Genomic DNA, 16,602 nt, shown 5'->3' with positions numbered 1-16,602 from the left:
TGGTGAGTGGCTTGAAGGGGAACTTGCAGGTGTGGTGTTCTCATCTATCTGCTGCCCTCTTTCTGTGTGGTAGAGGTCATGAGTTTGGTAGACATCATGGAGTCAGATTTTCAGAGCACAGGAGTAACCCTTTGGCCCACTGTCCACAGCCACCAAGTACCTCTCTGGTCTCGACCATTTTTTAGTACATGTCCCATAGGCTTGTAGTTATTTTCCATCAACCTGTTCAGACATGTTAGGACACACTTTGAGGGACGTGAACCTGGATCTGCTGGCTACAGCAAGTGACATTACTTCTCAATGTTGCGATGGCTACCTGTACCACTGTTTCCGGCAGAGAGTTCAGGATGCCCATTACCCTCAATGAATAAAAGTCTTTGTTAAATCCCCTCCAAACCTCCCATCCTTGAATTTAATTTTATGCTTCCTGGTTATTCAACCTCTATGAATTGAAAAGTTTCTTCCCATCTACCCTATGTTACTCAATTTTGTATACCTCAATCAGATTTCCTCATCAAACTTCTCTGCTCTGAGGCAAACAATCCCTGCCTATTTATTGTCTCTTCATAATTGTAATGCTGTAGCCGAGGGAACTTGTGCCCAATGGAAGAACAGAAAATAATATGCATAAATATCAGAATCCTGTCCCAAATTATTTACATTAATTGATCTGACACTTTCAAAATATTTTTCCCCAAAACATTTGAATTGAAATTGCAATACAGTATTATCATTGTGATATAATTCCTGATCAGTTGCAATATTACAGGAACCAATAAACAGTACATTACTCCAGGCTAAATGTCAGTAATTTTATCAGTGCTCTTCTGTCTGTAATATGGTGAAGAGATTTCAAAGTGGAATTTGGAATAATGATATATCAGGTAACAGAGCACATACCTTCAACTTTGTCAATCAGCATCTCCATTGGAAATGATCAAGTACAATACAAAACAGTACCAAATACATCATTTCAACAGCTCCAAATTTCAGAATTTTTAACTCAACATTTTATATCCATTCATTTTGATAGTGGGAGAAATAATGCAAGCACACACCATTATGAATGGAAATGAAGGCATAAGTAGTGAATCTTTTTTGATATCTGAACAGATCAATAACAAATATCAATAAGAACAGATTTTACAAGTTGGAGTTCATACAAAGTACAAAGTATTTCCCAACCTGTGTTCTAATTTTACTCTTCAGCTATACACAATTCCATTTCTTGTCCAAGCATTAGTTACAATTTAATATTGAGTAGCATAGTGTCATTAACTCAAAGAACAAAAAGGGAAATACAATTTCAATGTAAATATTTAGCACTCTTTTTTCAAAAACAGTAAATAAAAAGTCAGAGTCACCTATTTAAGGCAGATAAGATGCTTTTGTTTACTCAGAGGGCCATGGGTTGTTGGAACACTTCCTCAAAAGGCAGTGGAAGAAAAGTTGTTGAATATTTTTGCAGCAGAGGTAGGTAAATTCTTAATTAGCAAGGGAGCGAAAGGTTATCAGGGTTTCTCAAGAATATGGTGTAATCAGATCACTAAGGATCTGACTGAATAGCAGAACAAGCTCATGGGATTGTGTGACCTATCGCTGTTCCAATTCATATTCATAAGTTCAAGGGTAATTCAATAAATGCAGGAAGTTTCAACATATTCCTTTTGTTTTCATTGGACAAGTACCTGAGTCAGTTCTAGTAAGTGTAAATGAGCCACATTATAAGCTTGAATGTTTGTCCTACTTTGGTTGTTCGTGTAGCTTTTTAGCGCACTCGGGTTTGTTTAGTAGGTGCTGCCAATTGCAAATGTGTAGTTTTTAATTTTGCAGATATGGACTGGTTGAGTACAACATGTACTCTGTTATTAGGTACAATAACATCTTCTGACATAGATGACTTTGCTGCCACTGCCACACCATCACCTTCTCCACATTTTCGTTGTTACTGTTTTGGCTGTCCTTAACTGTAAAGGTTTAGTTTGCAGCATTTTGCCCCTCAATATCTTTATGTCCAAGAAATAGCTTTCTATATTTTGTAAAGTAACAGAGCTAAAAGCTTGTAAGTGGAATATTTACTTAAGAATACTTTGTGAGAAATGTTGGTATAATTACATTCCATAACCAAATTAAAGATTATATCACCATTGTTACTGGTCCTGCTTGATATCCAAAATTACGTCAAATAAAAATGTTTTTTCTATCTTTTTGATTACGTTGAAATATTTTGTTTTATCTAAGCATTTTTTCAGTATAGGATAGTCAAACTTCATAATACAATAAATTGTTTGAAAAACTTTGTGTAAAATTAATGATTTAATATTTTTACAGACTTATGTACATATTTGTACACATATTCTTGAAATAGAAAGACTTGAAGAACATGTCATGCAATAACTTGCAATATGCATTTGTTAATAACCCATTACTCCAAAAAAAATTTCACCTGAAGCTATGGTATCTCATAAATAAAAAAGTGTCCCAAAGATATTCTGTAAATAAATACCCAAAAATGTCACAACAAAATGTAATTTAATAAGGCATTTATGCAATAATAATAACAGCACTTTTTGATAAAATAAGTTTTCTGGAGAAACTGTTATACTGAAGATAATTAATGCAGTTAGTAGATAAAAGAATCATTTAATTACATTTACAAGTCTTATTAAGCAGACATATATAATATGATCCAAACCTTGCCCCTCTCCAGAACATTTGAGATCAGACGTACAATCCAAGATATATGCCAAGACCCTTGTGACATTCTGACACACTGAATACGGTTTAAACTTCACCCTGGAAGGCTTTAGAAAAGTCTCAGATTAATAGTCAGACTTAGACAAATCCATGGCACTTAACTGAACAGTTACCCAGGAAATTTTAGACATAGAAGAACTAGTCTAACTCCTCAGTAACTTCAGAACTGATTCCCTCTCCACCCCTATCACTCATGTTGACACCTCCTGACATACCCTTTACTCAACTGTCCAAGTGTGACCCACTCTGACACACCCTCAACTAACTTTTTGGCCTCCATCGACCAGACACCCCTTCGAGACTATGCTATCCCTCATAACCTGGGCCAGGATAGCTGCAAGCTGACTACCATTGACATTGCAACCCGACTATGATCCAACCAGACATGACTACCTTCTTCGCCCAACCTGATCAATCCACAACCCAACTAGCCTTACTAACCCACTCCGACTACTTTTGGAACCACCTAACCAAATACCTCACATTCCAACCTACCTACCTATAACCCTTATTCATCATTCACCAACAGTGGTGGTATAGAAAGTTGGGAGATGGGGGTTATCTTCTGCAGATCCTCTTTACAGATCTCTGACAGGGTTTCTGTACTCACAGATATTTAAGATATTGCATTTGAAGTTGGATCCTTCCAAACATAACCAGGTAAATGTGCAGTTTTATGACTGATCGGCTTAGACACAGCAGGTCAGATGCTGACTGAAGATTTGGCCCCATGTTTATTACAGAAGGATATATTGTGAACTAAAATATTTAGTCCATGAGTCTGTGGCTGTGTTAAGAAAGCTTTGGCCAAAAGATATGTTAGAAAGAATGGAATCAAAACTCTTTTCCTAATGCTAAAAAAAATCCCAATGTGAGCATGTTAATCCAGAGGTTTTCTTAAACTCCTTTCAGACTAATAATACAACTAGACATTTTTCTTAGTTTTCAGCTAAAGCACACAAGTTGACTAATACAAGTGTCGCCACTGGTGCTCTAATTTTATTTCTCTGTCATTGATAAAGTTCATGACTGCTGAAAAAGAAACATTTTGTCAAAGCTTTCTGTCTTCAACTCATCAGGTCATTTCACAAGAATACCAATTAAAGGAGCTAACAAAGTAAAAGGTTTCATCAGGTTGTCTCTTCTTTCCATCAGTATTAAAGTTCTGTACTACCAGACAATTATTTGACAATTCACTGTTTGTGGAACTATAGAGCGAACTACAAAGTTTTTATACCATAGTAAAATTCAGCAGTTATATCAAAATGGTGTGATAGTCTTCACAAATATTGTAGTGTATACACATAGTTTTATGACAGCATCAATAGAATATTTTGCATTATTCGGTGAAGGTGATATGCCCCTTTTAGGCAACAAGTGCAATTGTTGTTAAGTGAAACCATGCTCACATCAGTTAAGGTTTAGACATTGTTTCCTTAGGACATTTTCTGCTCCATTTCAGAAGTGCACAGTATAAGACAACATTTTTTTGTCATTTTTTTTCTTAAATTACTCTTGATTTGTATTGAAACGTGATGTGATGGGATATATTTCACTGGAGTTTGTGGTACAGGTCAACAGTCAGACTTTCCCTAGCTTAAAATATTTTCACACCATGACTTGCTGCAGTGGATAATGGAGCACTGAGGCCCTCGGACATCTTAGTGAACAGTGAGACCAACAATGTTGATCCAATGAGATTTTAGGAACAAGAAAGAAACAGCATAAAAGGAGAAAAGGATTGTGAATAAGAGTTAAATCATCTGCAGAAACAGAACAGAGAAAAAACGATTATAGTAAGATGATCAAAGGAATAAGAAAAGAAAGTTAAAAAAAATAAATATCTCTTTCAACAATTGGTTACATGCAGGAATGAGGCTGGACACTTCAAGTTGATTCATTTCTGATATTGATATTAATTAGCATTACATTAACATCTGTTATTGTTTTAAAAATTACATCATAAAGAGCAGATTTATCTTCCTGTTAATTAACATCACTTCCTATGCACAAATAACTCCTTGCCCTTAGGTGGTATTTCTTTCAAAACTTGTTGGGTTTGTATCTTTTAAAAAGAAACAGAATAGCAAAGAACAAGATGCTATTTGTGAAAAGTGGCATTAATTGATCAGCAAATTCTGGAGATTTGGAACTTGCTAAACAACCTTGAATGTGATGATTGAATAGGATATAAATAATGGCCTGCAGTGGTAACACAACAACATTTTACAGCAAGGTCAGGCCCAATAATTTTACCAGCAAGTTTCCTGTACTGTTGATATTTTCAAGTTGGAGAACAGGCTAATTCACACTAATACACATTATCAACAAACTGTGACGGGAACTACATTAAAGGAAAGAAGAGGACACTGCAAGTGCAAACTATAAGCAATCTTAAATCTATTGCTAGATCCTATCAATCTAAAATAGGACATACTGATTAAATTGATGGATAAATGCACACTTCTCTTCATAACTACATTAATCTCAGTTTGTTTTACAAAGATATTACTAATGTAGGTAATGAAGGTTCTCCTAGTTGTCCACTGTAACCTCAGCAAATAATGTATGGAAATGCCAGAAGTACAGTGTAAATGTTTACAAAATTATGGAAGAAAATCCCTTAATTTTTATTTTTTTTTAGGAACCAGCGCTATTGAGTGAAGCTATCCAGCTACAGTGTGCTGTAAACAAAGCAGTTCAACAGCTGGTTTTTCTTACTGATTTTTAATCACAAACTGTAAGGACATCTACATAATTTACTAAAGGCACATATAGATCTGTAAGGCTGATAGAATTGGGTGCGAGTAGCAAGAAATTGCAGATCATGTTATATTGCATGTGATTTAGATTGGAGCTAAGGTGCAATATTAGGTATGCTTGCAACAACAGGAGTTCACCAAGGATACTCAAGTTCAATTATGCCCAATGTGGAGATGGGATTGTAAAATATCTGCATTCTGAGCAGCCACAGCAGCTATAGCCATCATTGTGTCGATTACATATTTTCTACACAGTCTCCCAGAAAACCAGTTGTGTAGTATGTAGTAGCATTAAAATAGACATTAAAATAAATTTCACAAACAAGTGGGATTTGCAAAAACTGGCATAGGAAAGGAGACAGCATATTCAAATAAATAATCATTAGAAGTTTTGAAGCAAAGTTTTCAACACCATTGTAGTTGGTACACAATCTAAAGCAAAATCCTGCAGTCCGAAACAAAAAAAAGGGATGGAGAAACCCAGCATGTCTGGGAGCACCTGTGGAGCGAGAAGCAGACTTAACATTTCAAGTTCAGTATGACATTTCTTCGAAACTGTCATACTGGACTCAAAACGTTAACTCCATGACAGTTGTAAGGAAGAAGGATTTGAAATGTTAAGTCTGTTTCTCTCTCCACAGACCTGCGGAGTTTCTCTAGCACTTTGTTTTTGTTTGTCTTAGATGTTATAGAACTGGATAGCAGTTTGTAGTGATGTATTTGGTTAGTAAACATTGTGCTTCTTTCACAGTATTAAGACATTCTTCCACTGCTACGTAGACAAATATTAAAGGCATCATCCGTTAATAAACAGGAAATAACAGTATAACTACCATTAGATGTACAAAAAGAGAAACAAGTAGAAGAAATATGCTAATTTTTTGAAGTTTCCCGAATGATTTACGAAAAATGAATATTTGCAAGAACTTGTGCCCATAAAAATATGATTTTTAATACAGCAGAGGCAAAAGTTAAGAAATTTTATGAGTGATACCTCCAAAAATGTTTATATAGTGATCATTTACCTTGATCAGCAACAAAACATTCAGGAAGGGTTTTCAATATAAGTGTACAATGGAAGAAAAGTTCCTGACGTAGTAGGTGATCACAACACACAGCATACCTCTCTTATCAAGGTAATGCTGCCTTTGAAATGGTCTTATTTCAGTTTTCTTGAATGGTAGACGTGGTAGATCTGTTCTTCAAATGGAGTGAATCTCTAGTCAGTTTTTTGATAAGGTACTGTTTGTCACGACCGTGCTGCAAAAAATAGTCACAACTGTAAATGTCTTACACTTGAAAATAATTTGGAGAACTGAATATTCAAACAACAAATGCTGCCTTGATATATGCAGCTAATTATCCTATATTCAATAAATGTAAAACCAAAACATTCCATTGTCTTGCTACTATGTTGTTAGCGTCTAATTATTCCTGCACTGTAAAAACTGTGATGATTTCAGTGTTTGTGTGATGCCAAGGCATATATGGTGCGCATCCCACCATCATCAGGATCATACTGACTGTAATCAACCAGACTGAGCTTGCAACACTCAGGACACAATGTTTAATGCTATATGTGATTCCACGATACAACACCACTTGCTGAACAATTTAAGATTATCATTTTTTTTTATTCACAAGATGAGGGTGTCACTGGCTAGGATTTACTGCCCACCCCTAATGGCCCAGAGGGTTAGTCAAGTAATGTGACCCACTTACACTCGCTAGAAGCTACATATGTTCATATACAAGGTCCTGTGCTCCACAGGAAGAGAAAATGTGTCTAGTCACTGATGCACTTTTTGAATTAACCAAAAGCATTGGGTACAACAGACCCCTGGTGCATTCTCTATGACGATGCCTCAGCCTATGAAGACTTGATTTGTCAATCAATCATTCAATATAAACTGCAAGACAAAAATCTTTGACATGCTTGTTTTGTCAGCAATACTCAAGTTCCACACTACAAAACGAATACTTTGAGTCACCTAATAGAAGGCAGAACCTCTATGTAAAATCATGAATCAACAGCTTAAAAAATATGGGTCCCAAATTTGACTGAACATTGTTTTAAGTTCATTGATGGAATGTGGGTTTCGTTTGCTGGACCAGCGTTTATTGCCAATCCAATTTTCCTTGCGTATCTCAGTTGTCCATTTAGCATAGGTGCACCCACAGTACTGTTAAGAAGGGAGTTTGAGGAAGAACCAGCAACGGTGGAGGAACAGCAATATATTTCTAAGTCAGGATGGTGAGTGGCTTAAAGGGGAATTTGCAGGTGGTGCTGTTCTCATGTATCTTCTACTCTTGTCTGTCTAGATGGTGGCAGTTGTGGGTTTTGTAGGTGCTGTCTAAGGAGCTTTGGTGAATTTCTGCAGTGCATCTTGTAGATGATAGATATTGCTGCTACTGAGCGTTGACAGTAGAGAAAGCAAATGGTTGTGGATGTGGTGCCAATCAAGCAGGCTGCTTTGACCTGTATGGCGTCTTAAGTGTTGTTGGAGCTGCACCCAAATGGGAATATTTGATCACACACCTGATTTCTGCCTTGTAGATGGTGGACAGACTTTGGGGAATCAGATGAGTTACTCACCACAGAATCCCTTGCCATTGACCTGCTCTTGTAACCACAGTATTTATATGACTAGTTCAATTCTTAGTCAATGGTAAGCCTCAGGATGTTGACAGTGGGAGATTCAGCAATGGAACTGCCACTAAATGTCAAGGAGTGATGGTTAGATTCTCTCTGGTTGGAGATGGTCATTGTATAGCACTTGTGTATCACTAATCAGAACAGTCTGCCCAGCAGTGGGCAAGACAGAATTTGGGGATGTGAAGGCACCAACAAATAAAGCCACATTTAAGGAGAAATTTCTGGAGTCTCATCTGGTATCCAGCCAGATCTCTTAGGAAGGGTCACCGGACCCAAACCGTTAATGGTTTCTGGCAGCTGATTTCTCTTCACAGATGCTTCCAGACCTGCTGAGCTTTTCCAGTAATTTCTGTTTTTGTTTCCCTTACCAAGTCAGGTTGACAGGTGTGAGAATTTACCAAAAAGAGGCCAAAGCAAGGGATCCCTAGGAATAGTCTCCAGAACCAGAAGGAGGAGGAATCTGAAGGACATTGCTGAGGAGTAGCCAAATGATCCTTGCACGGCCTTGTGGAGAAGACTCCTGTTTCTCCTGACCTACACTGAGCTCTAAAATAAGTTGATTTTGTAAATGTACCTTGTCTCCCACCATAGACCTGCTTTTGGCCTGCAGACTGTCTGGTATTCGCAAAGTAAAGCCGACAGTACATTGCAAAACACCACGCAATGATGTCTGAACATGAAGTAACATAGAACATAGAACAGTACAGCACAGTATAGGCCCTTTGGCCCATGATGTCGTGCCGAACTTTTACCCTAATCCTAAAGTCTATCTAACCTCCACCCCTACCTTATACTATCATCCATATGCCTATCTGATAGCCGCTTAAATGCCCCTAATGAGGCCGACTCCACAACCCTCTCCGGCAATGCATTTCACGCCCTGACCACTGTCTGAGTAAAGAACCTACCTCTGACGTCTCCCCAGTATCTACCTCCACTCACTTTAAAACTATGCCCCCTCGTAATAGCTACCTCCACCCTAGGAAAAAGTCTCCGGCTTTCTACTCTACCTATACCTCTGATCATTTTGTACACCTCTATCAAGTCACCTCTCATCTTTCATCGTTCTAAAGAGAAAAGCCCTAGCTCTCTCAACCTTTCCTTGTAAGACCTTCCCTCCATTCCAGGCAACATCCTGGTAAATCTCCTCTGCACCTTGTCCAACGCCTCCACATCTTTCCCGTAACGAGGCGACCAGAACTGGACACAATGCTCCAGATGTGGCCGAACCAGGCTTTTGTATAGCTGGAGCATAACTTCACGACTCTTGAACTCAATCCCTCTATTAATGAAAGCTAACACACCATACGCCTTCTTAACAACTCTATCCACCTGGGTGGCAGCTTTCAGGGAGCTGTGAACATGAACCCCAAGATCCCTCTGCTCCTCCACACAGCCAAGAATCTTTCCGTTAACCCTGTATATTCTGCTTTCAAGTTTGTCCTTCCAAAATGAATCACCTCACACTTTTCAGAGTTAAACTCCATCTGCCACTTCTCAGCCCAGCTCTGCATCCTATCAATGTCCCTTTGTAACCTAGAACAGCCCTCCGCACTATCCACAACTCGACCCACCTTCGTATCATCCGCGAACTTACTAATCTACCCTTCCACTCCTTCATCCAAATCATTTACAAAAATCACAAATAGAAGAGGACCCAGAACAGATCCTTGTGGTACACCACTCGTAACTGAGCACCATGCTGAATATTTTCCGTCCGCTACCACCCTTTATCTTCTAAGGGTCAGCCAATTCTGAATCCAATCTGCCACATTTCCCCCTATCCCACGCCTCCTTACTTTCTGCATGAGCCTACCACGGGGAAACTTATCAAATGCCTTACTTAAATCCATGTATACCACATCCACTGCTCTACCTTCATCCACGTGTTTGGTCACCTCTTCAAAGAATTCAATAAGGTTTGTGAAGCATGATCTACCTCTCATAAATCCATGCTGACTATCACGAATCAAACTGTGCCTTTCCAAGTGATCATAAATCCTATCTCTCAGAGCCCTTTCCAATAATTTGCCCACCACTGACGTAAGACTAACTGGCCTGTAATTTCCGGGGTTATCCCTGTTCCCTTTTTTGAACAAGGGAATGACGTTTGCCTCTTTCCAATCTTCCGGCACTATACCCGTGGACAGTGAGGACGAAAAGATCATCGCCAAAGGCCCTGCGATCTCTTCCCTCACTTCCCATAGAATCCTTGGATAAATCCCATCAGACCCGGGGGACTTAGCTATCTTCAACTTCCTCAAAATTCCTAGTACATCTTCCTTACTAACATCGACCTCCTCTAGTCTACCAGCCTGTTTCACACTGTCCTCCTCTACAACTAGGTCCCTCTCAGTTGGGAATATCGAAGAAAAGTATTCATTAAGGACCTTTCCTATCTCTTTAGGTTCCGTGAACAAATTCCCTTTACGAGCCTTGATTGGCCCTACCCTTTCTCTGGTCATTCTCTTATTCCTCACATATGTGTAAAAAGCCTTGGAGTTTTCCTTGATCCTATCTGCCAAGGTTTTCTCATGCCCCCTTACAGCTCTCCTAAGCTCTTTCTTCAGCCCCTTCCTGGATAACTTGTATCCCTCTAGAGCCTTGTCCGTTCCTTGTTTCCTAAACCTTACATAAGCATCCTTCTTCCCCTTAACCAGTCGTTCGACCTCTCTTGAGAACCAAGGCTCCCTCACTCGACCGCATCTTCCCTACCTGCTGGGGACAAACATATCGAGCACACACAGTATGCATTCCTTAACCAATCTCCACATTTCAATAGTGCTCTTCCCTGACAGCATCTGTTCCCAATTTATGTTACCCAGTTCTCACCTAACAGAATTATAATTACACTTCCCCCAATTATAAGCCTTACCCTGTTGTATGTACCTATCCTTTTCCATGACTATTGTAAAAGTAACAGAGTTATGATCGCTACCGCCAAAATGCTCTCCTACCAACAGGCCTAACACTTGGCCTGGTTCATTGCCAAGCACCAAATCCAAAGTGGCCTCTGCTCGTGTTGGTCTATCTACATACTGTGTCAGGTATCCTTCCTGAATGCACTGGGCAAAATCCGTTCCATCTAAACTATTATAACTAAAACGTTTCCAATCAATATTTGGAAAGTTGAAGTCACCCATGACTACAACCCTGTGACTTCTGCACCTTTCCAGTATCTGCCTCCCAATCCGCTCCTCTACTTCTCTGCAACTATTAGGGGGTCTGTAAAAAACCCCCAACAAAGTGACTGCTCCTTTCTTGCTCTGGACCTCAACCTAAACTGACTCTGTAGACATATCATTCTCGAACTGCCTTTCAGTAGTTGCTATACTAGCTCTGACTAGCAATGCCACTCCCCTGCCTCTTTTTCCACTCTCCCTATTTCTTTTAAAGCATCTAAATCCCGGAACTTCCAACACCCATTCCTCTCCCGGAGTTACCCAAGTTTCTGTAATGGCCACAACATCATAGTTCCAAGTCCCGACCCATGCTCTAAGTTCATCCACCTTATTTCTGATACTTCTAGCACTGAAGTATACACACCTCAAACCATCTCTGTGTCCACAATTACGCTCCATCGACCGCAATTCTTTACAAACAACCTCACTCCCTGTTGTGTCCGTTGGAAGGCTGAATACCTCATCCTCTGAATTATAAATCTGGTTCCCCACCCCCTGCCAATCTAGTTTAAACCATCCCGTATAGCTCGAGCAAACCTCCCTCCCAGGATATTTGTGCCCTTCCGGTTCAGGTGCAACACGTCCTTACTGTACAGGTTCCACCTTCCCCAGAATGTGCTCCAATTATCCACATAATGGAAGCCCTACCTCCTACACCAGCCCTGTAGCCACGTGTTTAGCTGCACTCTCTCCCTATTTCTTACCTCGTTATCACGTGGCACTGGTAGTAATCCAGAGATAACTACCCTGTTTGTCCTGGACTTCAGCTTCCAACCTAACTCCCTGTACTCGTTTTTCACATTCTCAGTCCTTTTTCTACCTATGTCATTGGTACCGATGTGTACCATGACTGCTGGCTGCTCACCCTCCCCCTTAAGGATCTTGAAGACACAATCCGAGACATCACGGACCCTGGCACCCGCGAGGCAACATACCATCTGTTCACCTCATTCGCGTCCACAGAACCGCCTGTCTGTGCCTCTTACTATTGAATCCCCTACTACAATTGCTCTCCTATTCTCCCCCCTTCCCTTCTGTGCCACAGGGCCAGGCTCAGTGCCAGAGACCTGTCCGCTATGGCCTTCCACTGGTAGGTCGTCCCCCCCAACAGTATCCAAAACGGTATACTTATTATGGGGGGGGAACGGCCACAGGGGATCCCTGCACTGTCTGCCTATTCCCTTTCCCCCTCCTGACAGTCACCCAGCTACCTTTTTCCTGTGATAACAAGGTGTAGAGCTGGATGAACACAGCAGGCCAAGCAGCATCAGAGGAGCAGGAAGGCTGACGTTTTGGGCCTAGACCCTTCTTCAGACATACCTTTTACCTTCTACCTTTTTCCTGTACCTTGGGTATGACCACCTCCCTATAACTCCTCTCTATCACCCCCTCAGCCTCCCAAATGATCCGGAGTTCATCCAGCTCCAGCTCCAGTTCCCTAACGCGGTTTTTGAGGAGCTGGAGTTGGGTGCACTTCTCGCAGGTGAAGTCAAAGGGGACACCAGCAGTGACCCTTACCTCCCACATCCTGCAAGAGGAGCAGTAAGTCCCAGCCTGTTTCATCATTAGCTGATGTCTCATTAATAGCTTGAGGCATTGTGCATAGAAATGACAAAGGCTGGGAATGGGGCAGGCAAGAGGTGTTTTTAAATTTTACCACTCATACCATTCTCACGGGTAAGGGTTCTTTAAATTCTTATCAGGTTCTTTGCATCTTCACATACTGAATCCCCAGGCAAATTCATAATGCCACATCTGTGAAAAGGAACTAGATTTTTAAAAAAATGGTTTTGAAGAGATACCTAAACTTTACAATGCATCATACACATACTATCAAAAGCCATGGACCATCTGCTAAACTGGCAATTAATCACATCAGATGAATATTGTTGAAAATTCAGGTTATGATTATGGAATTCAAATCACTCACCATAGCCAGTTGTTCTCTCAACTGATCAATGACTCGTTTATGTGCTCCAGCCAACGCAACCAGATAGAAAAGGATAAGGCTGAAAGAATGAAAATTGAATGATGTATTCACTTCAGTATAGATAAGAACTACATATTGTGCCCCAGCCCCTGTCCCCAGCCAATGGTGATACTACATTTTCAGACCATATCACTTCATTATTTGCCATTTGAGCATGGCTTATTTGCTGAAGTTTTAAGCAGATCATTGAAATGCTCAGCAATACATTAAATTACATTTAATGATGATAACTTGCATTTAAAAAGTATTTTATGACTGAAAGGAAATCTATGTGTATACTTTCAAGAAATATATGGTTTTGTCGCCTTTCCTCAGTTTAATGGAGCGAGAACAGCAGAACAGTTCTGAAGATGGGTGACTGGACCCAAAACGTTAACTCTGCCTTCTCTGCATTGATGCTGCCAGATTTGCTGAGTTTCTCCTACAATTTCTTTTTTTTGTTGTTGATAATGGAGTATGAATTTGGTCAGGTATTCTTGCAACTCTGGAAGTTAAAGTTTCAAATTACTATAGTTGACACAAAGCTCATGACTAATAATTTATTATTTGTAATTGGTAATACTGTTTCTTAAGGATATATTCACAAACAATGTGGTCTTCCTGCTCTATTAACGTGAGAAGGAATATGGGAGCAGCCTGCCCACAATGCTCATAATATTATGCAAAGGATATTAATCAATTCACAGTGGGTTGTCAGAAATTCTCTTCTGATCTCCGCGCATCTTTGCAGGTTTTGTGTTCAAGAATATAGACTATTTTCATTTATTTTTCTTTTTTTCCTGGGATAAATCTTACAGCATTTATTTTGAACACTGTTTTTCAAAATTTCTCCCAGAGTGGGTGGGAGATACACCTGGAGAATTCAGAACAATGGTTAGCATGTCGCACTGAGAAGAGATTTTAATTTCTGCCATTATATGATTCTATGAATCTATATAGCCAACAGGTTCTAGACCACTACCAGTCATTTTGTAAAAGGTTCTTTTCTCAAATTCCCCTCATATCTTTTGTCCGTAACTTAAATCTCTGCCCGCAGTGCTTATACCATCACGTTAATGCAAATAGCTTTCCCTATCTATCTAAACCTGTTAAACTCTTGTGGACCCCCTTTCCTTGACTGTCAGCAACCCAGCCTTTCCAACCTAACCTTGTAAACTAAAAAATCCTCACCCCTAGAACTATTCTGGTCAACCTCCTCTAGACTGTCTGGAGGATGCTCACATTCATCCTAAAATGTAGTGATGAAAATTGAACACAATCCTCTAGTTGTAGCCAAAGCATAGCTTTATAAAGATTCAGCACAACCTCCCAATTTTTGTATTCAATGCCTATATTTATGAAGCCCAAGATCCCATATGCTCTGCTGGCTACTCTTTCAGTACGACCTGCAAACTTCAAAGATCTAAGAGCATGAAGCCCTAGGTCCCTCTGTCCCGACACTCTTTAGAACTGTCATCAAGTCTATAATCGCATCTTCCTGTCTCTTCTGCCAAGCTGCATCACCTCATACGTCTCGGTGTTAAATTCCACCTGTCATTTTCCTGGTCATTCTGCTGTCTGATTATCCATATCCTGTTTCAATTGATTGGTATCCTCATTGTCAACTACACCATGATGTTTGATGTCATCAGAAAAAGTTTACATTTCATGTTGTATTCCAATATTCAAGTCATTTATGAATTCACAGTCAGAGTCATACAGCGCGGAAACAGACCCTTCGTTCCAAATTGTCCATGCCAACCAAGTTTCTCAAACTAACCTAGTCCCACCTGCCTGCATTTGGCCCATATCCCTCTAAACCTTTCCTATGTATGTACCTGTCCAAATATCTATTAAATGTTCTAACTGTACTTGCATCTACACTTCCACTGACAGTTCATCCCACATACAAACACCCTCTGTGTGAAAAAGCTGCTCCTCAGGTACCTTTTAAATTTTTCTCCTCTCACCTTAAAAATATGCCCTCCAACTTTGAACTCACCTACCCTGGGGAAAAGACCTTTTCTATTCATCTTATCTATGCCCCTCATGATTTTGTAACCCTCTTTAAGGTCACCCCTCAACCTACTATGCCCCAGTGATAAAAACAGCCTAACCAGCCTATCCTTATAACTCAAACCCTCCAGACCTGGCAACATTCTTGTAAATCTCTTCTGAACCTTCTCCAATTTAATAATATCTTTATTAGTATTTCTAGCACTGACTCTTACAGAACCTCAGAATCAACCAGCCTCCAGTCCAGAAAACAACCATTTCCACAACTCTCTATTTTCTGTCCTTAAGCAAACATCTTACTCAATCTGACACTGACTGCCCTATTCCATGAGCTTCTGATTTGGTTGACTGACGGGTAGTTATTAGGAATGGCCTTGTATCTTTCCTGAACAAGGGATTTACATTTGCTAATTTCCAATCCTCTAGCCCATCCTCCTTATCTAGAGAAGGTTGGAACAAGATGGTAAGCATTTCTGTTACCTTCACACCCATTCCTTTAGTCATCTGCAATATAAACCATTTGGACCAGGCTTTTTACCTACACTAAGCATAGCCAGCCTTGCCAATATATGCTACTGATCACTTTTCACCACATTCATTGCCTCTAGCTCCTTCCTTCGCTCAATGCATTTTCCTCAAGCTCTGTGAAAATGCCTTGGAATAATTTATTTTACATTAAATGGTCTAAATAAATAGAATTATAGGTAAAAGTGTACATGTATAAAATGACATAGAATGATATATTAATAATGTAATTGTTTAATATATAATTTCAAATCACGACTATAACAGGGATGATCAGAACGTTACAGATGACATGAAAATAGTGGTAAGTAGTGAGAAAGGAAAGTTTTGGATTACAGGACAATACAGGTGGGCTGGTCAGATGTGCTGAACAGTGACAAGTTAGAAGTGTGAGGTGATGCATTTTTGAGGACTAACATGCCAAGGAAGTACACGTTGAATGGTGGGACCCCAGGCAGTACAAAGGTACAGAGGGACCTTGGTCTGCATATTCTTGAAGACAGCAGAATAGGTGGATAAGGTAATTAAGGTGGCATATGCGATACTTGCCTTTATTAGCTGAGATTTGGAATACAAGTGCAAACAGGTTACAAATAGAGCTGTATAAAACATCAGTTAGGTCACAGCTACAGTACTGTGTGCTGTTCTGGTCACTGTACTATAGGAAGGATGTGATTGCATTGGAAAGGGTGCAGAGGAGATTCATCAGGATATTGCCTTGTGGAGAGAAACTAG

At 39.8% G+C, this 16,602-nt stretch overlaps 1 protein-coding gene across 1 annotated transcript in view; it reads right to left on the bottom strand.

Annotated features, from left to right (window-relative positions):
- Window positions 1-796: 796 nt before the first annotated feature.
- Window positions 797-16,602, bottom strand: part of LOC109938457 (transmembrane channel-like protein 7) — a 103,778-nt gene continuing 87,972 nt past the window's right edge. Inside the window, exons 15-16 of the mRNA XM_048609836.1 lie at window positions 13,288-13,366; window positions 797-6,779 (exon numbers count right to left, since the gene is read on the bottom strand). Coding sequence (XP_048465793.1) covers window positions 6,684-6,779; window positions 13,288-13,366 — 175 coding nt within the window. The 3' untranslated portion in view covers window positions 797-6,683. The remainder of the gene's footprint in view (window positions 6,780-13,287; window positions 13,367-16,602) is intronic.

The sequence above is a fragment of the Rhincodon typus genome, chromosome 21 (assembly GCF_021869965.1).
Source record: "Rhincodon typus isolate 14 chromosome 21, sRhiTyp1.1, whole genome shotgun sequence".
Lineage (NCBI taxonomy): Eukaryota > Metazoa > Chordata > Chondrichthyes > Orectolobiformes > Rhincodontidae > Rhincodon > Rhincodon typus.
The sequence above is the reverse complement of the archived record's forward strand: the minus strand, read 5'-3'. Positions and strand labels throughout refer to the sequence as shown.